This window comes from Aquila chrysaetos, chromosome 1 (genome assembly GCF_900496995.4).
Source record: "Aquila chrysaetos chrysaetos chromosome 1, bAquChr1.4, whole genome shotgun sequence".
NCBI classification, from domain to species: Eukaryota; Metazoa; Chordata; class Aves; order Accipitriformes; family Accipitridae; genus Aquila; species Aquila chrysaetos.
Window position 1 is genome coordinate 59,357,375 of NC_044004.1, and position 26,016 is coordinate 59,383,390.

General features: G+C 40.7%; 1 protein-coding gene across 4 annotated transcripts in view; it reads left to right on the plus strand.

The window, feature by feature from the left end:
• EGF (epidermal growth factor) overlaps window positions 1–26,016 on the plus strand; it is a 65,462-nt gene that overhangs the window by 36,692 nt on the left and 2,754 nt on the right. The window contains exons 14-25 of one of the 4 annotated variants that reach the window (XM_030022533.1): window positions 1,431–1,654; window positions 5,212–5,379; window positions 6,131–6,280; window positions 6,732–6,878; window positions 8,108–8,224; window positions 9,256–9,381; window positions 11,740–11,859; window positions 14,281–14,431; window positions 17,117–17,281; window positions 20,817–20,919; window positions 24,398–24,500; window positions 25,922–26,010. In XM_030022533.1, coding sequence (XP_029878393.1) covers window positions 1,431–1,654; window positions 5,212–5,379; window positions 6,131–6,280; window positions 6,732–6,878; window positions 8,108–8,224; window positions 9,256–9,381; window positions 11,740–11,859; window positions 14,281–14,431; window positions 17,117–17,281; window positions 20,817–20,919; window positions 24,398–24,500; window positions 25,922–25,947 — 1,600 coding nt within the window. In that variant the 3' untranslated portion in view covers window positions 25,948–26,010. Of the gene's footprint in view, window positions 1–1,430; window positions 1,655–5,211; window positions 5,380–6,130; window positions 6,281–6,731; window positions 6,879–8,107; window positions 8,225–9,255; window positions 9,382–11,739; window positions 11,860–14,280; window positions 14,432–17,116; window positions 17,282–20,816; window positions 20,920–24,397; window positions 24,501–25,921; window positions 26,011–26,016 lie in introns of those variants that run through there. The other 3 variants (XM_030022518.1, XM_030022525.1, XM_030022542.1) reach the window with 3 other exon arrangements.

Below are 26,016 nucleotides of genomic sequence, written 5' to 3' on the forward strand. Positions count from 1 at the left end.
ACAAACTTTGATGGTTCCATATCTATTAGTGTGAAGAAGGTAGTCACTTTTAACCAATGGTGCTTACAAAGGATTTTTTTCACCATGTTTCAGTTTCTGAGGAAACTAAACCAAATCTACTGTTGTGGAGATTTGTTGATTTAAATGCACCTTATATCTTCTTATCTAGTGCTGAGATGATCACAGGAGTTTTGGATGTTTAAACTTTTGATGAAATTCTGGCCATTTTAATGAATGGCAAAGCCCCATGGATTACAGTCAATATGGCTGTAGTAGGATGATTTAAAATGTATTGATTTTTTTTTTTTTTTTTTTAATGCTCATATCCTGCTATAACTAAGTACTGATGAATGAAGGAATGAAGCCAAGTTGTGGCAGGTGTTTTGTTAGCTTCACTCTGGACATAAAAGACCTGAAAGAATCTTTCAGTAGAGGTTGAACACAATAGAGACATTTTGCAGGAAAACTTTTAAGAACAAGTAGGTTCAGGGAGATTGTTTATTAGAATTATTGGTAGAGGCAAAGCCTACTAGGGGAAAGAGAGGAGGAACCATCACTAAAACCTTCTTTATTAGAAAGTTAACCGTTAAAGGAGGAACAGACATTATAGCAATGTCCATAACTGTAAAGTCAGTATTAAAGAGGATCTGAGACACAATTAAGGCTACTGAAAATACTGATCCCTGCATTGGCTACAGCAAAACTGCTCATGTAAATAAAGCTAAGTGAATCTGTGGGTTATTTCAGTAAACCTGACAGAGGCAGGTGATGCCTGGGAAGACTAGAGTCCAAACTTCAGCAGTAATTTGTGATTTTGACTATCCTTATTGTGAGCTGCCAGGTAGCACTGTCCATTCATTGAAAAACAGTAAGCACTCAGTGACTAACACTCAGGACTCTAGAGGGAGACCCTGAGTATCATGATTTTTTTCAAAGAAGAAAAGAGGCTGGGCCTGATACTGGTTTATTTTTTAAAACCAAAATAACCTGAGGACTCTTGCTTGCTTTCCATGGGTGGTGGGTAATTTTGGTTCCCTTTGTGCATTTTTACACCCTTGTTTAGACAAGGGGCTGGCTAATGCATCATCTTCTGTTGCCTGGGTTTGCTAAATTGCTGTCAGCAGTCACGTGCAAAATGCAGAAAGCAGATATGAAGAGTTGGCAGTTAGCACAGGTGGGAGTTGTTTTTCAAAGGTTTTGTGCCAACGAACAGAGTGGGGATTCTGCTTAAGTCCCAGGATAATCACCTGGAGTCTTACGGCAAGTGTGAAAAGATCAGCAGCCAATATATTTGCTTGAAGTGTGCACTTTTTGTCATGTGCCCCAGGCCTGTATTGCTCTGATCTGATCTTTCTGCTTTGAAAGAACTCCATGGAGAGGAGGACAAACATTTACTTACTGATTTCCTGTATGCATTTTGTTTTCTAAAGGAGATTATTCTGGACTGACATGGGGGTCAGTCCCCGGATTGACAGCTCTTCATTAGAAGGCATCGATCGCCAGGTTATAGCCCGTACTGGTCTGGTGTGGCCCAGTGGAATAGCTCTCGACTACTTAGCCAACAAGGTGTACTGGTGTGATGCTGAGCAGTCGGTGGTTGAGAGTGCAAACCTGGATGGTTCTGGTCGTCGAATTCTTGCACAGAATGATGTAGGTGAGGCTTTGGGGTTGATAATTACCTACTGCTGCTTGTCAATATGCATGTGTATCTGCATATGTGCATGTGAATTACAGGCCAGCAGCTGTGCTGTATACCCCATGCAACTCTGTGTTAAAGTTAATGGCATCACTTAGTTCTTCATTCTGTTACGCAGTTGACTTTTATTTATTCATTTTAGCAAAAGAACACCTTTCTAACACTCTTTGCTTTTACTAATCGGCCACTTTGCATTGTACAGAGAACTTCTCTGCCTTCACAGAAAAATGAAAAGAAGGGAAAAGTTAGAAATGTGGTTTGCTTGTCCCATGCATGGCTGCTTAGTGTAATTCAGGTTTTGCTGTGTTTGTTACACCAGTGAGTTATATTGATGTAAAGTGGAAAAGAATTAATCTTGGCCATTAAGGACCCTGAGCAACAAACCTGCATCTGCACAGTGTTAAACACTGGGATGATTCTAAATACACAATAGACACTGACTGGAAAAATGATTTATGTGATATGCTGGTAGTTGTTATGGCTGAGATTTCTATTGTTTGACACATAACTGTGTTGTTGTAGAGCAAGAGAACAGAAGTACTAGCAATGAGGAACTGATGTTGTACCACATGTAAAGTAAACCATGTGTTTAAAAATCTTGTACGTGGCAAAGTAGTTTCTGAAGAGGACAATTCCCTTTGTGCATGATATCTCTCTGGGGACCACTTTGTAGGTGTGCATACAAAACATGGGCACAATGAGGACTCTTGGCTCAATACCATGACTGCCATGGGTAAAGACTTTACAGTTACTCTGTTAAGCAGCTGCTGTTCTAGTCCGTGCTCTGAGAAGATGTGTGTTCATCTACTAAGCCAGATGCCCTCCCACTTGTTTGAAGGTGAGCAGAGTGAGGTCTTGGAGAGAGCAGTGTTCTCCAGTTCGTAAGACATCAAAAGCCCCGAGCAGAGTGACTTCCCAGCACTCCTCTCTTTTCCCCTGCTGCGCATGTTCTGCTGTATGCTCCACCTTGCAACTGATCTGCAAAGCAGGACCGTGAAGCCTGTTGACAGTTTCACTTTGTTCCTCCACAAGGAAAGAGACAGTGTCGTATGGGAAGAAAACAGAGAAGGAGAGCTAGGAGCGCTGGAGAAGCACAGGGTGTGGAAAAGGAGGTAGGCTTGGAGCAGTGATACGGCTCTTTGGAGGTGGGAAAAAAGGACATCAACACCTGTATGGAAAGAAGTGAAAGAGATGAAGTGCAGACCTGTAGGGGTATGAATATAGAGGGGCAGAGAGACTTGATATCCTGATCTTTTGCTAATGCTGTTAGTGAGACCAGGATTCAGCTTCTGTTCTTGGACAGCTGTACACTCGAGGACAGGAAGGTGGCGTCTCTTCATAGGCATTCTGCTGTAACATGAATTTTTATTACAGCAGCTCCCTCTAGTGCCCCTGTACTGAGAATTCATTCAGTACAGCTGCATGCAAAATAGGTAAAATTATTTCTGCTCTTCTGCTAACCCCGTTTTCAGCTGTGAGTAAAACAACCTGTAAGCACCTGGCAGCGAACAACACAACCATTCCTTTTGTTTATGCAATGGGTCAGGTTTGCACTGTTGTGGAAAGGGTTCATGTGATTAGTTATTTTTCTGTTCCTGCTATCTCCATTCATGACACTACACTTCTATTTTTAATCCTTAATTTATTTATAAGTTAAGAGGTTAATGAATTGCTGGTCAAAGCAGGGTGGTGTTTGTTGATAGCGCAAGCTATAGATCCTAAAATTGTGAGTAAATGTTTGGATGGGGACAGTATCTAGATCTTGGGCTAGTTGCTCAAATTTCATGGAAAGAAAAACCAAGAACCATGCCCAGCGATTAAGTGTGGTTCACTGGAGGTAGTGAAGGGCTAATAGAATAACAATATGCTCTTCAACTTAATACTTAAGAACACTTAAATGGTGTCTGAGAATTTTTTTTGGTGTAGAAGTGGGGTTTTTTTCAGTTTATTTGTGATGTGTATTTAAGATATACTAACACATATTCCTTCTCCAAAGTTCTAATTTATCTGTTGTTTTGTTTGCTTTTTTGCTTGGCTTTGATTTTTATTTTTTTTTAAATTTTTTAATTTTTTAAACTAATACCTTTTGGGATCCCAATTTCATTACTGAAATTAAACGTCACCTAGTTGAGGTCTACATTAAAAAAAAAAAAACCAGATCATTAAATCAGATGCCTACAAAACATACCTTTCAGAGGGGCTCAGACTGCAGTGGTAAAAACTAAGGTGCATATTTAGACTGTGAGTAAGGACCAGGACAAAGCAAACCTGCTTCAGCCAGGAAGCACCCGCTCTGAAACCAGGTGGACATCCATGGAAGAACAGTATATGTTCTCACTTTCCATTGCAAAAAGCTTGCCCAAAGGCTATCCTGAAAGCAGGAGATTTCTAAATATATAGAAAGAATGCATAGTCCCATATGGACTAATGACAACTCTCCATCATGACAGAGATATTAAAAAGAGTCAGAATCATTTTGCAAAGATCTTTATAAGTATGTCTGCCTTTATATATGAAAGTGTCCTTTGGATTCTGAATTGCTGAGCTTCTCTCTGGAAGTTAAACTAGGGATCTGAGTTTTCCTAGTGCAGATAATGTTGTGCTACTAAGGAAAAAGTGCTGTAATCTGAACTTGGGGTGGAATTTCTCTCACCTACTGTTAATCATGTAAGTGTTAGGTGCCTGGTCCAAGCTGGTGTCTAGATTCCTGTTGTAATCAGTGAAAAGAGAGGAAGCTACCTGGATGATCTATTGCATCCTGCGGTTTGTGTTAGTTGTTACTGTTAGTTAGCTGGCTAACAGACAGTGACTAACTAGTCACAGCCTACTGCTGCTAGTTGGCTGAAGTGAGGAAAATTAATTCCCCTCTTGAATTTTGCACTATGATGACTTGGCTAGTGAATGTCTATGCATGTTTGTATGTACACGTGGATCACTGTGTTGCACTTGTGTGTGCTTTTGGCACTTGCAGAGACCACACACTGGCTTTGGGGTCCTACCATGAGTCAGTGGCTATAGCGTCTGTAGCTACCAGGCTGCCCTGTGCCGGTACACTTATGCAGGATGACACATGCCATGAGCTCCTCTCCTCCTTGTTATGTGAAGGCTGTAAAAGGAGCTGTGTACCTCAGCAGCTCTGTGCTAGGCCACTTACCGGCAGAGGAGGGAGGCAGTCCTTTTCTGAAAGGCTGGTCCCAATGCTACTTTAAGAAATGATGATGTCTGAGGTAGAAGCATCTAGTGAACTTGATCTGGTTGGAGGTCACCAGCAGTATAGAAACTGTACTGAGCCAGCCAAGCGTCATAGCCTCTTCTGCTAAAAGCATAAGTAACATGTGCCCATGGTCCATCATTCATGGACACTTATCCCTCCCCATGAGACATCAAAGTGTAGAAGTGGCTATAGCTATGCCACTGTGTTGGAAGCAGACCTGTATGCAGATACTGCTTTTGTTTACGTGGTTTCTTGTGTATGTTCTATAGATGTGGAAATGAGAAATCTAATTTCTTTGTAGGCCACCCTTTTGATGTAGAGGTGTTTGAGGATCACCTTTGGTTTTCCGACTGGGCTAGGCCATCACTAATGAGGGTGGACAAGAAGACCGGCCAAAACAGGGTACGTCTTCGAGGCAGCATGCTGAGACCCTCATCAATGGTTGTAGTTCATCCTTTGGCGAAACCAGGTATACTGCAAAAATTAAGCAGTCATTCCCTTCCAGCCTCCTCTTGTTCACTGATATCACTAGAACAGATGTCCCTGGGGAGATGATTATCTTCTCAGAAACAGGCTCTGTAAAAGGCCTTGCATAGTCAGACTGGCATTTATTGAAACCATCATCTGGGCATGTGTCCCAGGAATGCTAACAGATTTTGTATATTTATGATCAAGCCCAAGAATAGATGATCAATTGCCACAAGGCTACCATAGTCTTCTAATTCCTATTTATCCTAGTTTATTAGCACCCCTCATACACATAAATGATAACAAATGACATGGAGAAAGATTTTGTAAGATTTATTAGTTTTGGATCAAATAATTTGATTTTCTGTTGGGAACAATCTCTCTGTAAGCAGAAAAAAGTAATTCAATAGACCAGGATTGAGAGAAGGTAATCACAGGTTCCCTATGCCCTTGTAATGTTCTTTCAGGGAATGCTAGGACTATAAATATTAAAGGAGAAATAATGAAGGAAATTAAAAAAAAAAAGTGATACATTTATAAGACAGAGAGTATGCGAATCTGCTTTCCTGCCAGAGGCTAGGTGATAAGATATGCTTTATATATGTGTCTGGTTTTAACAAAAAAAGAAAAAAAAAGGATGTTCTAGTTTTTGTCAGTCCTTATTCTTTTCCCAACTGCTTCAACTCTGCACAGCTAACAGGAGATGTTGACTGAAGAAGCAGATTGTTAAGTTGCCTGTTTTTCTGCATTAGGGGCAAATCCTTGCCTTTATGAGAATGGAGGCTGTGATCAGATCTGTGAAAACAGTTTTGGAGTTGCCCATTGCATGTGCCATCCAGGATTTGGGAAAACTCTAGATGGAAAAACCTGTCGTGCTCTGGATGCTTCCAACACAACAGCAGGTACAATCCTCCAGTTCCAAAAAAGACCCTCTCCAAACCCTTGAGGATCTTGACAGAAAGGATTGGAAAATATTCCAAACCTTGCTCTACATAATGAATGATGGTTTCTCTGAAGAATGAAAACACTGGGATGTTGTCCTGGGACAATAACATGTTTTCTGACCATTGTAATTTTCCCCTTGGCTTATTAGCAGTAAGAGAGATGTGTGCAGTGCTAGCAAGTATTGTGAGCAATGAGTTGCATTCCTTGTCTTTTGTATTTGAGAAAACCCACCAGTGAGTGGTTTTAGGAATAATTTGAGGCCAGACACAGGCTAGTCTGGGAGGATATTGATGTTTGTTTTGAAAGGAAACCCCCATGATTATTGGAAAGTAGACAAGTGGTAGAAAATGAGAAAGTTAGTTCAGTAGATTTAAATAGTCTGTGTCACTTTTTTCTTCTCTTTTTCAGGAAGCGTCTCTGTGCACGAGGGGGTAGCACCAATGCCAACACCAGAGACCTTGCTCCGGAGCACACAAAGCAGTGGGATATTCAAGGATACGGAGAGTGGGGAAAAGAAGATAAGCATTTTGTTGATGGCTGAAATCATGGTATCAGGTAGAGTCCGATGATTTTCTTCCTTTATTTACTGTGGGGCTCTGGACAGGTTTATAGAACAGAAAGAAGTCATAGGCCTGAAAGGAAGAAAGGCTCATTGTCAAGACTGGTGGCATTCATGCTCTTAACCCTCTTACAAGAAGTTGGGTCTATGCAATTATGCCAGGTAGCACTGCTTTTTTGTTTGTTTGTCTCCATGTTCCTTTGCTATGTCAACAAAACTTGATAATATTATCCAGGTCTAGAGAGCAAACATTTCTAATTTGTAACACTTGTGAAAGTCTCTCCCTTAGATTTTCTAAGTATATTAAGTACAAATCTCTGAACAAAATTGCAATAAAACCATTGACTTCTACATACGTTCAATGACACTAGATCATGAAATTATACAATAGGTTTTGCATACAATATTCAGAAATCCTGATACTTCAACTCCACCTCGACAAAGACGACAGCCCTAATGATTGTATTGGCTTGTCATAACTAACCCTGGAGAGCTATGTTTCAAACTTTGACTGTATGTTCTGGTTTTCTTGTTAGTTTTTTGCTTGGTTGGTTGGTGGGGTTTTTTATATACAGTACTGTCCTGGTTTCAGCTGGGATAGAGTTAATTGTCTTCCTAGTAGATGGTATAGTGCTATGTTTTTGAGTTAGGTATGAGAAGAATGTTGATAACACACTGATGTTTTCAGTTGTTGCTAAGTAGTGTTTATACTAGCCAAGGATTTTTCAGCTTCTCATGCCCAGCCAGCAAGAAGGCTGGAGGGACACAAGAAGTTGGGAGGGGACACAGCCGGGACAGCTGACCCAAACTGGCCAAAGGGGGATTCCATACCATGTGATGTCATGCCCAGTATATAAACTGGGGGGAGTGGAGGCGGGGGCATCGCCGCTCGGGGACTAACTGGGCGTTAATCAGCAGGTGGTGAGCAATTGTATTGTGCATAATTTGTATATTCCAATCCTTTTATTATTACTGTTGTCAGTTTATTAGTGTTATCATTATAATTAGTAGTTTCTTCTTTTCTGTTCTATTAAACCGTTCTTATCTCAGCCCACAAGTTTTACTTCTTTTCCCAATTTTCTCCCCCATCCAACTGGGGGGGGGGGGGGAAGCAAGTGAGCAGCTGCATGGTGCTTAGTTTCTGGCTGGGATTAATCCACGCAAGTACCTCCTTTGATTGGTCCAAATGCATCTAGTGGCTTTTTTGGTTTTGTTTATGCTATAGATCAAGATGACTGCACTGCACTAGAATGTGACGTCAATGCACAGTGTGTTTTGCTGGAAGATGGTGCTATGTGCCAGTGTTTGAAAGGATTTACCAGGAAGGGGAAATCGTGCTATGGTAATACAAGACATTAATACAACCTTCTGGAAAACTGTAGACTAGGGGAGAGGAAGAAAATCTATATTTTCTCACATTGGCAGCTCTGCTGCGTGATCCATCACAGAAAGGTCAAAGGTATTGCTTGTTTTGAAAGAGTTGATGAGCAGAGAGCATGTGGGATGAAATGGCTAATTATCACATGCCTTATTTTCCCCTGAGTCATGAGTGTTAATCCTATTAATATTAACAAGCAATAATGGTGATAATAGAAATAAAAGCATAATATATTTGTAAAAATTGCCTAATTAGAAAAGCTTAGTCCATAGACATGATAGTTGATGTATAATTTAGAAGTATGTATTAAGGAATCTCTTAAAAATTAGTATTCCTGATGTAATGTTTACATAAAAGTGCTGCTCTTGTTTCTTTCTAGCAGTAGCAAGAGACTCTAACAATCAGACAACACATTGCTCAGAGTGGTCTTTAAGTTTTTGGACTTTCATACAACATAAATGGAAGCACTTTGTTCTCTCATAAAGGCCAAGACAGGAAGGCATTAGAAACAATTTACCAGTTGGTGGCTGAGCATGAAGACTCACAGGAGTCTATATTGCTATGGAAAGGAAAAAAAAAAAGGAAGGTGAAATGAATGTAATTTTTTTTCATTGTGGTACCTTTTTTTTTAAGCTTATGTGTTCTTTCTCAAAGCAAAGTTTCTCTCTAAGTAGGGTTTAAGAATATAAGGCTATTTTTGAATAGGATCATTCCCTCCAAATGGGAATTTTTTTTTTAAGCAAGTGGTATTTGTGGAACCTCTAGGTCTCCAGTTGAAAGTAGCTGGTTGACTGTCTTAGGCTCTTTAGAACACCCCCATCACATTTCATACCAACAAAAGACCACAAAGCCCTTCTCTTCCTATTTGCTTCAGATGCACAAATGACAAGTGACAGCATAGTCTGAGGGAGATTCATTATGTAGACATTTCTTTATATCGATTTACCTGATGGTTTCATGACCCATGTGTCCTGCCTCCTTGTTTTGTCTCACAGATGTTGATGAGTGTGCTGTAAATATGGACCGCTGTAATCGCAATGTGTCGGGCTGTATCAATACGGAAGGGGGCTACGTCTGTAAATGCCTGGAGGGCTACACTGGAGATGGAGTCCATTGCTACGGTACGGGCATGCGTGAGGGCTGAGCTGTATCTGGAAGGCTGGGGCAGGATGAATGAGCAAGAGACATGTCATGATTTGGGCTATTTGCATCAAGCTATGAAGCTGTCAAATGAGCTCTTCTGGTTCTTTTTAAAAATCTGGTAGGGGCATGGACCCTAACAGTGGCTCCTTCAGACAGTTGACATTTATCATTTCTTCCTTTTTTGATTCTTTCCTTCCTGTTCAAAGTGTGGCAACCCCAGTAACTGATCAATATGCAAAGCCTGTAGCTGTCAGTGGATACCTCCTCTCAGTGTTTGCACTCCTTTTAGTAGCTACAGCAGGAGAGAAAGGAAGAGTGCAGGGGAGGAGGGAAGTGGAGGTGAAGCAGTAGAGTTTTATTGGAAATCGTTGCCATGAATATAAACGAAAGCAGGTATTGAGTGTGTCATAATACTCATCAAATAATTCCAGGTCTGTTTAATAGGCATGAGGTTCAAGGTGTTGACACTGACAACTTGAGTACATTTAGAGTCTTGTTAATAATCAGACCGACTGATTTTTCCCATCCAGCTCTAATGCCAGGTCTTTACTTCATTCCCTACATTTCTTAATTTTTTAATCCATTTTAGCAGTAAATATGATGGAACAGGAAGTTGTTCCCCCCAGTATTTGACTAGCACACAGTTTGTTCAGAGCTTTATGAGAGTCTTGGCTTCTCTTTTGTCCTTTCTTTTTCCTTTATAGCATAATTCAAAGCCCATTAAATTTGACCCAATTCTTACACAGTCTTTATTGGGCTTTGGTTCTTCGACACAGGTAAGGATGACTGAAAAATGAAGAACAATATCATTATTATGGGCAGGGTGTGGAAAGTATCAGAGGCAGGAGGTTCGAGAAGGCATTCTGCGTACACTGGTCAGAGATCCAGAGCTCATGTCTTTGAGGATGTTTGCAAGTGCAGGCAGAAGTGACAAGCTTCTCTTGCTGTCCCAGTACCACCTACAAGGCATGTCCCCAGGCAGCCCTGGGATCTCACTGTCTGTGGTATCATTGCTCAGCTAGAATGATTGTGGTACCTACCACTATTATTGAAAAACAGTCCATTACCTTCCTGAAGTCTTTGAGTCCAGAATATGGTAATATATATTTTCACAGTATTTTATAAATGATGCAGTGTTGCTATGATGTAAACAGAATTCAAACTAATTTTGTATTTGATGACTTGAAATATACTACAAAACCCAGAAACTGGTAAGTAAGTGATTTTATACTTCAGTTTTAGACACCTGCATGCATGCACAGTGTCCAGAAATGTGTCAGTACATCCAGACATGGTACAAGATGAGTTCATGTTGTGTTGTTGAAATCACATTTCTTGGAACATGCTGCAACAGTTTTGTTCCTGTATTTTTGCTTCTAAAATTGCTCTGAATTTTCTATACTGTTTTGGGCCAGACCCTGTTCATTTTACTGTAGGAAAAGTCCCAGTGGTTTAAGCAATAATTTCACACAAATTGGGATGATAGATCTGTGATTTTGTTTTCCCAAAGTAGATCTGGCACATGTATTCTGCTGACAGTTCATAAAATAAATCAGAGGCTCCCAAACTCTGCTATGTGAACCCTTTCAAAGTTCCCACCTTTGAGGGGGTGCTTAGGCAGGTGCCAGCCCAGGGGGTGAGTGCCAGCCTGGCAGGAGCTGCCGCCGTGGGCTGTGCTAGAGAAGGTGTGGAGGCAGGGTGAGGGTGTGCAGCAGGACGTGGGTGAGAGGAGTATATGAACATAACACAGGCTCTGAGCCTGGAAACTCCTGTTGTGATCAGGGAGTCTCTTCATAGTAATTCAGAGACTCGCTTCATTTAAGTGTTTACACAAACTGGATAAACCTATAGGTTTCTAGACCCTTTCCTTCTGTTTAAACTTTTTGTTTAGGCTGGACCAGGTGGGTGGTACAGGGGTGGGCGACTCCCCACTCCCAAACCCTTGTGCTATCTTAATGCAAAAATGCCAACTGACAGTACTGCATCCAGGGTGTGAGCTATAACTAGCAATGCCAGGAGAATATAAGTACAAATAAGTCTTCTCTTCAACTCTACTGTACTCATTACATGTCATGGGGAAGCTTTTCCTTCCTTCTCCTTGTGGAGATCTTCTGCAGCAGCATAGTATGCTCTGAATGGCTGGGCAGGCTGCCACTTGATGTAGAAAGTATGCTGGTTGCTCTTCCATTATGTTTTCCATGAAGGCATATCTGCAGAGGGAAAGTCTTTGGTGTTTCTCCTCACTGCCGGGAGACTGTAATTCTGCAACTGCTGCCCTTTTAACTGATGCTCTGAGGCCATTTCATTCTTCTAACTGCAGACTGTTTGGGTGACAGATATTGATGAGTGCAAGACAGGGTCCCACACCTGTGGAGAGAACATAACCTGCACAAATACAGAAGGAAACTTCACTTGCTCGTGTGCTGATGATGCTTCTGGAACTGGCATCGGCTGCAGTGAGTAAATGGAGTGAGCAATTAAAAAGGAAGTGGCCCTTGACTAGGTACTGTGCTCTTGGATAAATTTTTAATACCTGGAAGTTAAGGAAGCCCTGTATAGTGGCATACTGGGCAGCTTGTGGATCCATTTAGCCTTGCTTTAGGAGGTTGTTCTGAGGTGGGCTAAGGAGACCAGATTCGAGTTTAGTTTGGAAATATCTACCTTAAGGTTTAATGCTATTTTTTACTGGCTAAATGTAATGACACATTTATCTAGCGGCCTTCACAAACAGCAGCAGAAGTAAATGCTCCTTGGAGGTAACATTTTTGGAGGTGATTTCAGTCTGTGTAATTTTCCAAACTCTCCGTGCCTTCTTTCACTCTGCAGAAAGCTAGCACAAAAACTGAACATAATTTAAGTCCCATTTAATTCTTCAGAATAAGCTAGTCTTTCAAGCCAATTTTTCAAAAGGGCTCTGAAACTCTTTAGAAAATCTGGTTACCAGTTTAATGAAGGGAGCTGCTGAAGTTTCAGCACTAGTGAGTATCTGACCCTCATTTCAGTGCCTCAATGTGACAGCAGTATTCTCTAAAAATGTGGCGATAAGTGACTCATCATCTTACTCTGTGTCAGCCCTCTTCATTGGGGTGAATTTTACTCAGATCAAGTGACACTCTGATGACGGAGGGACACTGTGTGATTGTCACAGATTTGTTTCTGCAGAAAACCAGAAGGAAATTATGGCTTTTTTAAGTAGAACATCTATCAGGATCCCTACCCCCCTTTTCAGTTACTTAAGTTTTCAGTAGTTTCAGGTGTGACTCAGGAAATGATGATTTTAAACGATGCATGACTTGGAAGTAATGCCTTCTAGGTCACTCAGCTGTAAGTCTGATCCCATGTCTTCAGGGATGTTAACACATTGTTTTAGTTCTTTGCCTAATAAGCTCTTCTAGCAAGTTGAAATTTTCTTTGCAGAAAGCAGTCACACCTGCAGTTCACTAAAATCACTCATCCCTTTCCATTCAGGCTCTTTGCCATGGCAGTTCTCCTGCAAATGAAATTTTAAAAAACAAATGTCATTGAAGGTCATGTTGCAATAAAACTGGTGTGAGTCATAAAACTGATCCCATAAATGTATGAGAGCGATTAGGAGCATTTCTGCTAAGCCATACTGCTAGAAATTCTTTGCCATGTAGATGTGTCATGGTTTAAACCCAGCCGTCAACAAAGCACCACGAGGCTGCTTGCTCACTCCTCCCTGCCTCCTCCAGTGTGATGGGGAGGAGAATCAGAGAGGAGAAAGAAAAAAAAAAAAAAAAAATAGAACCTCATGGGTTGAGATAAGGACAGTTTACTGGGACAGCACAAGGAAAGAAGTGACAACAACAACAATAGTACTAATAAAAGAATAGACAAAATGAGTGATGCACAGTGCAACTGCTCACCACCTGGATCCCAACACTACGCCACTTCCCCTGCTGAGAAACCACCCCCGAGACCGCTCCCCAGTTATATACTGAGCATGATGTCACATGGTATGGAATAGCCCCTCGGCTAGTTCAGGTCAGCTGTCCTGGCTGTGCCCCCTCCCAGCTTCCTGTGAAAATTAACACTGTCCCAACCCATCCCAGGACAAGATGTTTGGTTCTGACCTATAGATTTGCTGTAGCATTAAAGTAGGCAAGAAAGCGCTCCTTTTCTGTAAGGGCATGTTTGCACTGTAGGTCATGCTGTGCAGAGATATTAGAGCTACCTTTAAAACTAGGTAGTTTGGATACCTATGTAGGTGACAGTGTGTGCAATTCAGAGCAGGCTACAGAACCCTCTGAAGAATTGGGGCAATAGAGTTCCCTGCTTACCCCAGTGATGCTGTTATCTGTACCTGAGCTAGCTTGAAACAATAAAAAATGTGATCTGCAGTCACACACAGATGCAATCAACTGGACGGCAGCAGAGTAGAAATAATCTGCATAAGAATGACAAGTTGCATGTGAAAACTTCTCAGTCTGAGATCCAAGTGCATGAAATACAGTCACCCTTCACCTGTACATCTGACTGGTATTTTATGCATCGTAGAGATTTACGATACCCTAAAGCTGCGTAAGTTGCAAAAATAATTTAAGCATAAGTAACTAGACAGCCAGTGCAGTTTTTCTTCAGACCTGTGCTCACACATCTAAATAGACAGAACACTGCCAACCGCTGTGGGGTTTTTGTTGCAAATCTAGAATCAAGCATATTTAGTATTTTGATCTAAAGTTCTGTGTGCCTAAATCTGATAAGCAACATAAGCAAATAGGTAAAACACAAGTAATTGGTCAAAATTAGAGATTTTTACCTACTTTCCTATCTTGAAGTCCTGGAACTCTTTTGTAAGATCACGTTGCCAATGCAGCCAAAAGTTTTACATGTCCTTGTGAAATCCTGTGTTTCAGAATCTACTGTGTCGCCCACTGTTGTCACCAATGAATACTCCACACACCCTGCACAAGGTGATATTGTAGGATGCCCTCCTTCGTACGAGTCATACTGCCTCCACGGTGGAGTGTGCAATTATGTTTCTGATCTGCAAGACTATGCCTGCAAGTAAGTACAGAAATTTGTGTTGTCTGTGCTGATGAATGGTATCCTTAGGGCTCAGTTGAGTGCAGACGTGAAGTGTTTGTCCATAAATTATCTGTTCATCACTCATTCTAGCAATTATCATCGGACTCTGCTCTTTTCTGTAAGTGATCACTGTAAGTTTCTGTAAGTGGTCACTCCATTCATACCCGTTACAATTAATAGTAGGATTCGATTTGTTTCCTAAGCACTTGATTCTTTGCTTTGGAAATGTGAGATAAGTTGTTAAATGACTTAGTGCTCATAGCTTTATGAAAGAGGTGCTTGCTCTCTCTCCTTTACGTATCGTGCTGACTTGTACCTCCCTGTTGGCCTTGCTGCTCATGTGTAGCATTCACTGGGATGGAAGAGGACACCTCTGTCTTGTCTTCTCTGATTGGGACCAGGGAGGAGAAGTCTGGTGTCAGCATCTTCCCTTACAGTTTGAAGAGTCTTGATTCTTGGCAGAAAGGGTACAACATGATGGTCCTCTTAAAAACAGGGAAAGTAGCAATGAGACCTCAAAATTGAGACCTCCTTCCTCTTGTCAATATTTTTGTGAAGCCTAATTCCTGGTTCCCCAAATGCAGTTACTGATAAAAGCAAACAGAATCTTATAGCTCCATAAGTCAGCCTCTGTCTGGTCAATGTGACGGCCTAGTCCCATGGGGTAATCATTTCTTCAAAACCATTAGTGCTGGAACTTAATTGTGTAGCTTGATTATATTTGAATCTCTCTTATATCTTTCTTCAAAATCAAGCATAGAAGTGTTTGCAGTGAGACAAATCCAATACCTGCGTCCTCCCCTGGGGTCTCACCTGGTAAGTGAGGACCTGTGTAGGGGATGGATGCTGTTCTGTAGTACGCAAATCTCCCTCTGTGTCTCAGTAACTCGGGTGGCCATGGTGTAACCCTGGAGTGAGGAGAGCAAGCTTTGTGCTGAAGGGTTTCTTTGACCCACCATTCCTCCAGATCTACCTTGTACTGCACTGCAGGAACCTCTGTACCAGGCCATTCCTGCAAGCACTGTCAAATCCTAGGCTTTCTTATTTTTAAATATGGGTGGTCTCCCTTACCTACAGACCTCTGTACCTGCAGGAATATGAAAAGAATGTATCTTATGTACATACATGGGAATGAAGTGGATGCTTTGTGCCACGGATTTCCTAAGCTCAGCAAAGCCATTACAGGAGATGAGACTCATGGTCATCTCTGGTATATGTTATGAATTTTTAGTGTAAATTTTAAAGGCATTGATAACTATCTTTTTTTCACTTCATTGAGCTTCTCCTATTGAAACTGAAGAGTCTACAACTGCAGAACTTTCAAATCGGATCACATCTTTTTTTCATCTGTTTGTTAGGTGTTAGTGCAGAATAAGAATCCAAATGTACATATTTTTCAGTTCTGGAAGTGGAAGCCATTTAAAAAATTAAGAAGCAACTGTGTTTAGCTGTTTTCTTGGGGGTCAGGGTTTGTGTGTGGACCTTGCTGAATTCTCACTAGATGGCAGCATTCATTCATGTAGACTGTATATATGAAATACCAAAAAGAAGTAATGGGAAAATGTTATCTAGCAAAAATATCTAGCAAAAATCACATACCAAATGTGATTTGTGTTTTAATTAATAAAAGCTCTTACACTAGAAAGTAAATCTTCTAGCTTGTTTGGAATTTATTCTGATCTTACATTAAAAATTAGCATTTTTCTGCCTCCTGACATATATGCATTCTAATTTGTGACAGAATGAGAGTGCATACACCTGATTTAATAATGAATGCTGATATAATGTTTTCAGGACATTAGGTAAAAGCTGCTGCAGGTAAATCCTGCTTCTTTTGCTCATTTGACTAGTTCTTCTGACTTGAATAAAACTAGACTGACAAGAATTGTGAGAAGGATTTGAGCCTACATTGCTGAGAGATTGTTATGAATTGAGTAGACTGTTCATTTTTTACATTTACTATTTCCTTTTTTATGTCTCTCACCTTGGACAGTAAAACTAGGCTGAGATTCTTGATGTATTTCTCACTTCCTAGTAATTTTTGATTTGAGGGTTTCATGCACCAATAAGTAATTTTTGTATTGGGTTTTACAGTGGTAAAAACAAACAAATAAACAAAAACTACCTACAGAAGAAGCTTGTATTAAAACTAAATTATGAAGATATTTCTAACCCATACTAGGGTTTTTTTAAACACTTTCATTCGTCTTTTATTTTAAAGTAAGGATTTAGATTCAAATTTGATTCCCTTAACCAAATCGCTCTGAAAATACGAACAAGTCCTATTTGCCTATTTCAAAGAAAGGGAAGCTTGCTGCTGTAAACAGTTAAACGGAAAATCTTGCGGAAACACTAATCACACGGCAGGAATTAAGAGAAAATTATTTTTTCTATTCTTTACCATTGGAATTTGGAAATTATAATCTCTGTATAATTCTGTAGGTTATTCAATAGCTTTATAGTAAAAAAAGCCTTCTCATATTGAATTCTACTGGTTTTGACAGCCATTCCTTTAAAGTAATTTTGTCTTCGCCATTACTAAATTAAACCAGGTATTTCCGTAGCGGTTGCCAATGGTAAATCAATACGCAAGGTGACTGAAGTGATGATCCGGGGCTTTTCCTCTGCCGCCAGTTACAAAGTGTGCTTGCTTCCTTTTGGCAGCTGTGTGACGGGCTACGTCGGAGAGCGGTGCCAGTTCAGCGATCTGGAGTGGTGGGAGCAGCAGCACGCTGAGCGGGTGAAGATGCGGAATATCACCATCACAGTGTGCGTAGCAGTGCTGGTCCTCCTGCTACTGCTGGGGTCCCTGGCTGCCTACTGCCACAGGTAGTGCTTCCAAACACGTGCTGTGAACGTGTGGCACGGGGACCAAGGTGCTGCTGACTTTCACAGAGGGCTCATGGTGAAGAACGCGAGCTGTTCCTCAGCTGGTGGAAATCGCCATATCATCCTTGCTACTCTCTTGCTTTTCAGTAATTGGATCTATGAATAATTCAAAAGTTCTGGCATGTCCCTTGCCTGCAGTAATCACATTGGTGTTAGTGAGTAACACGTGTCTGAGGGGAAGAAGGATAGACCTGATTAGGTTGGAAGAGGAGCCATAATTTGTATTGACGAGAGAGTTCAGGAGCCATGCTATTTACTTCTTCCTTGGTTTCTCTAGAAGATGATGAGCTCTAGAAGTCTGAAACTGTCATGGTAGGTTTTGGCTCTTCTCTGCTAGCTATCCCATTAGTTTGGTTTTGCTTCCCTTTCAGTGTAGAGTGGCACCTGAAAGTTTCCGTGCCATTGAGAAAAGCAGCTTACTAACCTTCCAATAGCAAACTTCCACAGTGATGCCTCCAGCATCTTCCAGTGTGTGAAAGCATTTTTCCTGGCAGTAGAAAGAGTAAAATCAGGGATGTGAGCCTAAGGCACATCTGTTGTAAAAGTACTCCCTGGCATTTTCCATGGCTGTAATGAATTGTGCAGGTTTGGGATTCTTCTCATGGCAAAAAGAATCCCTACAGTCACTGTTTAAGAACCCAGTCTGATGTGAAATTAAATGTCATCAATGTCCCTCGGACTGGAAAGTATTCAGCATTTAATAAGTTAGAGTCTTTTGGCCATGACCTTGGCAGATAACTGTTCTCAGAGGCTCTTGTTTAAATGCATATTTATATTGAAAAGTAAACAAACAAAAAGCCAGACAGCAGCCAAATCAAGAGTCTCCTGCTGCATGCCAACCTGCCCTCCGTGGGCAGGGGTTTTGTTTGTGGTTTAGGTTAATTTTAAAATTAGGCTCTCCTAGGCATAAAAAGTTAAGCTACAAAAGAAGTTAACTATGGAAGCCAATATTTTCCATTCTTATTTAATGGTTCCTAGCATATTTAGTCCATAAAAGTAGACAAGTTGCCACGTTTCTTATTTTCTATTAACTAATGGTAGAGGTCCAGAATTATAGCTAAGCGCAGCCTGGTTTGTTCTCATGACCTGGGATTCAGAAGCTAATCAGTGGAATGAGACATTCAGAATAGACAAATTGTGAGATTCTTATATTTCCCATGTATGTCATATAAACTGTCATGAAAAATAGCTAGAATATGGCTGGTTTTAAGATGTGAAGATACTCATTCTCTTCCCTTCCTTTCTATTTTGTCATTTCTCCCTGATTTACCTTTCTTTCTTGCCAAATGCTTTTGATCAATATAACTATTTACCTCGACAACAAGTTTTCAATTACATGCTTGACTGAATTTGTACCGCAGCTATTACTAGCATAACTAGATCAAAATGAAACCACTGACCTAAAATCCCTATTTAACTGGAGTCTGGAAACCAGTATTTGGGTTGAAATTGCTATACTGCTTTTTCACATTATCTACTGTATTTTGAAATATACCGATTAAGTCTGTAATAGTCCTGTTCCTTCCCCTCTAAAATGCAGACGCCTATCTCCTTTTAATTGGAGGAAATGAAGTTGGAGATCCACACTTGCCAATTTGAAAAATGTGTAAACTGGAGGCCAAGAATACCAAAGTATCGTGTTGGTTTGTTCAATGACTTGTCTGCTGAAGAGTACTGTGTCATCCTTAATGCTAGGTTTATGTAGTCTGACTGTATACTATGCCAAGTTTCCTATCTTTCTTGGGAAGCAAGGAAACAACTCTTTTTCCAACAACAAAAAAAATCTGAATCACAGATTTAACACCCACAATCCCTCCACCTCAATTGGCCAAGGCCGTGCAAAAAATGACAGTAGGACTGGGATTAGGATTGAGAAATTCTTGGCCTCTTGCCCATGCTCGGTCAGCTAGATCTCACTGCCTCGTCTGCTTGTGCTCAGTCACACACGAAGAGTCCCATGCCCGGCAAGTCCGCCTGGCATCTGTTACTCTGCATGCTGTAAAATAAGATGTAGAATTAGTGACCCTCTTGAGCGGGGCATCCCACTGAGGACCATGCCTGTGTGTGAGCTCTGTGCAATGGATTTTATAACTCTAGAGTAATGGGCTTGAGTTTTGTCAGCACTATGAGCTGCAGTGCAGAATGAGCACATCCAGGTGACAAAACATGAACAGCAGCCTTGCCACAGTGTCAGGAAACATCAAAATGGACCAATTTACCTTATTTCTCAGCATTCTGCTCTGTGGATGTACCCTCAGATCTGACACCTATTTGATTTCATATTAGCAGTCCCAATCTTATCCCCTACTGGAGACAGTTACTTGTTTTTTTTTAACATTTGAATACACAGGAACATGTTATGGTATGGAGAATCTGGGGAGAAAATCTGTGGTGGAGACAGGTCTTCCTCATTTCTAGCAAAAAGCAAATTTTATTTACATTGTATATTCATGAAGGGAGCAACATATGATAATTACTGCAGATGCACTTTCCAGTTAGTATATGAATATGATGTAGAAATAAAAGGAAAATTCCTATTTTCTTTGGTACATGTCTATTAAATTTCATTTAAAATAGATTGAGTAAAAGGATGTTATAACTTGAGACTTCCGGAATTTGAAGAGTGTAACATTACTCTTGTTAGCTGATGTCTAGATGGAGAAAAAACATGTATGCAAAGTCAGTAAAGATGTACTGATTTGAATCTCAAGCAGTGTAAATGAGCTCTTTTTCTTTGGACCATGTTTTCTATGCTGGGCCTATATGGGCTTTTAATACTGCCTTATAAGTGATTGCTGGTTTACTGTAAAAATAACAATTTTTTAATTTCTGGAACTAGCCACTTAGAGCTGATTATTTGTATCCTTTTCCAACTGCAGGTTGTACTCTTGGCTTTTTCCCCCCTTGAGTTAATTTGTTGGTCATGCTTTTCCCTGGAAATGTCTTAGTTCCAAGGTTTTTGAGGCTTTCAGTTTGTTTATTTCATAGTAATTTTTGCAATTGTTGTTCTCCATACATGATGCAGATGAATGCAGAAGCGACTTTCATAATTGTAACTATGAATGGTGTACAAGAATATTCAGATTTTTATTTCTGAGCTTCACCCACAAATGCTGTTCATTGTATTGGCTGAAACGTAAATCTTTATAAGAGGAATGTATTATAAATAGAATGATATAAGAAAATGGAAGGGGGTAGTTAAAATTATGAGGCCTATTGTTTTTTCTAATGAATGACCCTTTACAGATGGCACATTAGAACAAAAATTTGTTCACTTCTTACTGACTTCTGTTTCTGACAAGCTGTTTGTTTTAACCACTGTGCGGTAATTGACAGTAATACACCCTTTCAAACCAATGAAAGAAAGCAAAATATATATCCCTTCTATAAATACCTATAGAATAATGTGTGACAGGAAGCAGCATCTGTTCCTCCCAAAGCAAAATAATTTGTTTCAGCTTTTGTTCTATTGCAGAAGTCAAAACTTGTATAAGAAGAATCTCTATGCAGAAGCGATAAGAGATGCCAGCAGCCGCGCTGACAATGAGAACGTGACACCTACTAGCAACAAGTCTCGGGTAACTATATTAATGTGGAGTGGAGAGGGAAGCAGGAAGGATCAAAGAGTGTTAGGGATCCACTTGAGATTATCCATCAAATAATTCACATCTTAAATATATTAAATAACTGCTAGAGTCATCAAGTGCTTTGCTGTGAACCCTAGTTCATCTTACCTCATTGTTATCCCTCAAAGTTCACAGCTGCCTGGATGTATTGCAACCATTAGCCAGTGTTATTGTTAGCTTTGAACACAACAGTTGGGGAACTGTGTTCTAAATTAAGGAAATGGCAATGTGATGACATGGCATATCACGGAGTTATTTTCACAGGAAAGTATGCCCTCTGTAAAAAAGGCTTCTTGGAAGCCAAGTATTGTGTGTGCTACATGAGATGTTGAACTTTTATTTTGGGGGCTGATGAAATGAAATGTCTTTGTCTTAAAAGCTGCTGCCTGGTAAAGAAAAAACAACCAGAATGTTATCAGGCAGTTTGGGAGGGAATATAAAACACCAATTTTGCACTGGTGTAGGTAGAAATGCCATCATGATCTGGTTGTACTGGCCTGTTTCTGTTGTAATTTTTGAAGTTGCATCAGAGAATTTGGCCCCGTAAGATCTGATCTAAGGACCTGATTCTCACTGGCATTAAAATGACATTACGCTGCTGGATGATGGCAATTGAAACTTGAAGTTGGCCAAAGTGACAAAATTGGCATCTGTGGCTACTTCTGTGCCCAGTCTGAGACTCCTTTCTCCGAAATGTGTGACTTACTTACCCTAAGAGCTTGTCTGCACCCACATACCATTCAGCTCTGAATGAGCTGCTGTAATGCAGGTATCACCATACTTGTCCAGGTAGCATCACATTAGGTAAGCAGCGTCCACTCTTCAAAAAAAAGCACAGTTATGCCTCTGGGAAAGACTACTGGAAGAGTTTATACTTGTACAGGATTGGTGATAAACTCTAGTGAAACACATACCTTTTTACTGGGGTAACTGCACACAAGTTTTTCTAGTATAGGTATTACTGCAAGGCTTTAAAGCCTTCCACACTCAACTATAGCTGGAAAGGTACAAGAATTGTGTGCATAGTAGTCATGGTCACAAAAGAATTTGGCTTTAAATGGCCTGAAGTTTGACTCTGCTCCAAATTTTTGAGTCCAGAAAGAGATGAGTTTGTTCTACTTGGGAATCTGAGGGGCTGAATATCATGGAACATTTATAGTGAAAATCCAAGCATTTTTAATCAACCCGAAGAAGGCCTCAAAAATGGTTTAGCTTGAGTGTCTGGCAGGATTTGTGAGTGGGTAGCCACTGAAACACACTATCAAATATATGTTGGGAGTACTGAATTTACTTGACCCTGGTTACAACATATTGTTCCTTAGCTGGTCAGCTGCATACTCTTGTGGATCTTTTATTACCAGCACTTTGTTACTCCACATACTGGACAGCAAACGTGCTGAATCGTGACGATGCCATCATTTGTTCATAGCAGAGACAAAACCCACAGCTTGCAAAGTATCTGAGGCTGGGAAAATCAGAAACATTTGTTGGTACTGGGAACAGCTTGTTGCCTGGGAGCAGTGCTGTAGGAGGCCTGCAGCTCATCAGCTCTGTCCCCACCTGCTGTTGCCCCCACAGTTAATGCTAGTGGTCAATGATATTTTTGCTGAATATAGGAGTAATTAGACAGCTAAGCAATGGACCGAATCAACAAAAACAAATCCAACCTACTCATCTATTACGCACTCGTGTTAAATTTCACCATGCATTCTTGTACTGGGAGACATCAAATACATTAATAAAGTAATTTATTGCAAATGGTTTGTTGCAGGCTGGAAGAGGAAATCACTGACGCTTTGCTAATTATTGATGCTTACACAGTAATGGATTCCTGTGGTTTCATGCGCGTGATTTGCTCTGTGCTGATGTAGCCATCGAGTGTTAAGTTCACTGGGGCTTCATGCATGCATGCACTCAGGTTAGAAACTGTAGAGTTGCCAAAAAGCAGCAGGAAGTTGTCCATTTCTACTGTTCACTTAAAGTGGATTATTTGGGAGCTTTATGTAAAAAAAGAGATTATACTACATCAGGGATAGAAAACTCTATAGCTCCTCAACTCTTAAGGTACTGGAAGAGGTTTTTGGGTATTGATTTACACAGCATTAATAATCCTAATGAAGGACTTTGTATGGGGACAGGATGATGTGTATGCAGTAACTGTAAAGAGCTCATGAAATTCACTTCTTTTGTAACCCATAGTGCTACTGCTCATTTGTGAGACTGGGGAGAGGGAGAGTAAAGACTTTCTTGTTCTTGCCCATCTACATTAATGCAGAGGATAAAAAGATTTTACACTATCACACATATCAAATGCTAAGTATCATGATACTGAAACTATACCTATAAATTGTCCAAGTGTCATGCACTTTTCCCTTTACTTCTATTCTGCCAGGTGAGGCTACATTTAGCTGAGGGTATGCCTGGGTATTTTTTCACATTCGTATTAGAGTTCCATAATCCAGGCTAGGTTTGTCCTAGGGATATGTAAGCCTTGGTAAACTTCTGCACATGCCTGGATTTTGATGCTATTCTGAGACTTTTCATCCAGCAAGTGTTCTGCTTTGCACAGTCAAAGATATTTTGCAGAACCGTGCAGAGCTGAATCTCCTCCAGGGGTCTGTCACATGTGGGTTAGCAGCTGTAAGCCTACAGATTTTATGTAAATGAACTGATGCCTAAATAGTCACACCTGCTACATCTGTGATCTATCCACATAAATCCACCAATTATCTACCTGGACCACTGAATCTGTCGGTCCTTCTGTTGGAACATCTTATTTACAGACATTTTCTCTTCTTCCCCGTCTCTGCTCTTTAAACATCCCCCCTTTACTGGGTTTCCCTCTTTCCCTCTATACTATTTCAGCACAGTGCTTCACATTGCTTTCCTCTACTTCTGTTTTTTTCTGTTTTCCCCCTGGTCTTTTCAGCGCATTCCCCTGGAGGGTCCCATCTTCTGCTTCTGAGGTGTCACTTCCACTGTCACTGTGGGATGATGGAACTGCACCCCGCAGATGGTGCTGAGAGCCAGAAAGGGAGGCTCGCTTCCTTCCCTGTGTCTGACAGGGTTTCCTGCTGTCTGGTTTGCGGGTCTCTTTAATACTTTAAAAGTGGCCCTCAGTACTATGGAAAGGGTTGATTTTCATGAATTTTTGTTCTTGCATCTGGAAAGGTTGATTTGCAAGGCAAGAGAATGGGTAGTTCTTTACTAGACTGGAACTGCGCACTTTCCGAAGACCGGGGCTGTCATCATCTCAAATGTTTAATTATCTGCAGGGGAAGGGTCATCCCTGAAGCCAAGGTGACCTTTTTCCCCCTGCTGTGGTTGGAGTGTGTGGCCCTTCCAGTTTGCCTCTTGGGTTTCAGAAAACCAGTTCATTTTATATTAATTTGGGCTCTGTATATTTTGTGCATATTGTATGTATTTCCAGTTTGCGGTTATTAAGGAGTGTAACAGTCCTCCGGAGACTAAAGCGGTTGATCTAATTGAGTGTGAGACAGCAGATCCTCATCCTGCCTGTCCTTCAGAATACGGTGAGTAGGATTTCCTTCCTTATTAGATCTCTCCTCACCTTTGTAGCAGCAGGAGCAGTGGCTGATAGAGGAGACAGAGAAATCAGAATTACATTTCTGGCCCATTTAAAGCTGCTGTGCACAGCAGAAGCCGTGTTTGTATTGCTGTGAAGAGACCATTCAGTCCTTCACTTCCCAGATTATTCATGAGAAATTACACTACAGCAGTGCTTTCACACTCATAAGAAGCCAGATGCTTCTCGTGATAGTAATAATATAATATTTTTGCATTTATATAGAACTTCACAGGTTTGCTTCATAGCAAGTGAAGTTACGCCCATCATACTGATGGGGAATGTATATCCATGGAACGAGTCCTTATTCATTTAGGCAGGATAACTGAAATGGTGTGAGAAGCCCAGGTCTCCCCAGAAACCTTTTGCCCTGAGGCAGCAACTGCAGTTTTGCTTTTTGTGTTAAACAAGGTGTTTGACTGCTTGGGGATTTTTTGGTGCTTAAGCAAAGAAGAGATGAATGGAGGAGTTGTGCCTCCCATACCTGGTGCAAAGGCAGCAGGCAGCACAGAAGCACACAACAGGCTTCCATGGCCCACAGGTTACCACCTGGACCACTCTGAGTTTTAGGAAATGCTGCCTTATAGATGGCAACTGAATCTCCTAATTGCTCAGATGGTGAGAACTGATTGAGAAAGACTGATATCCTTAACCATTTGTCCTCTTTACCATATATACCTCCTAACTACAGAAGTTACTAGAGAATGTGGTTTGCATCCATCATTTAGAAATATGCAAAGACAAATGTCTGAGGATACTTGAATGGGCAGGCATCTCACAAGATTTTCCAAATTGCCCATCCTGTCCTTAGACATATGATGGGAAGTCACTTTATTCATCAGTAGAAAATATGCCTCACATTTACTTGGTTGGACTAATATTGTGAACATGTGTAGAACTGTATTGTCCAGTGAAGGAAGCCTGATGTTTCCCATTAGGAAGCTCTGTTTTCATTTATAGTTTTATCAGATGCAGCTATTGGAACAGAAATTTCCCATGACAGGTGTCTGATTTTTTCCTGGTTGAAAATTTTAGCAGAAGTGGTTCAACCATTTTAGACAAGACTGGTAAATAAACTGATGTCTTTTCTAGCATGTTAAAGAAAGTTCTTATACTATGCCAGTGAATAATTCCAAGATATTTTGACTTTGGAGCAAGGGCTTTAATTTTGCCAGGCAGGTAGTCTTCCTGTCCTGGGCATGCTTTTTCCCGTTCTTATGTATTAAAACAGAAACCCGTGAAATTTGCCTAGGACAAGTAATTTCTTAAACTCTGAAGCAAGTTCTTGACTTTGCCTCTTTTTTTTGTTCTTTTGACATGAGTTGGTTTTGTAATTTTCTGAACCCGATTCTGTGCTTCCTTTCATAGCTTTCCTTTCTCAAAGATGCCATTAGCTTTCTTTTAGCTTAGTTCTTATGAAGCTTCTCAAATGGCTTTCAGTAATACATATCGGTTTTCTCCAG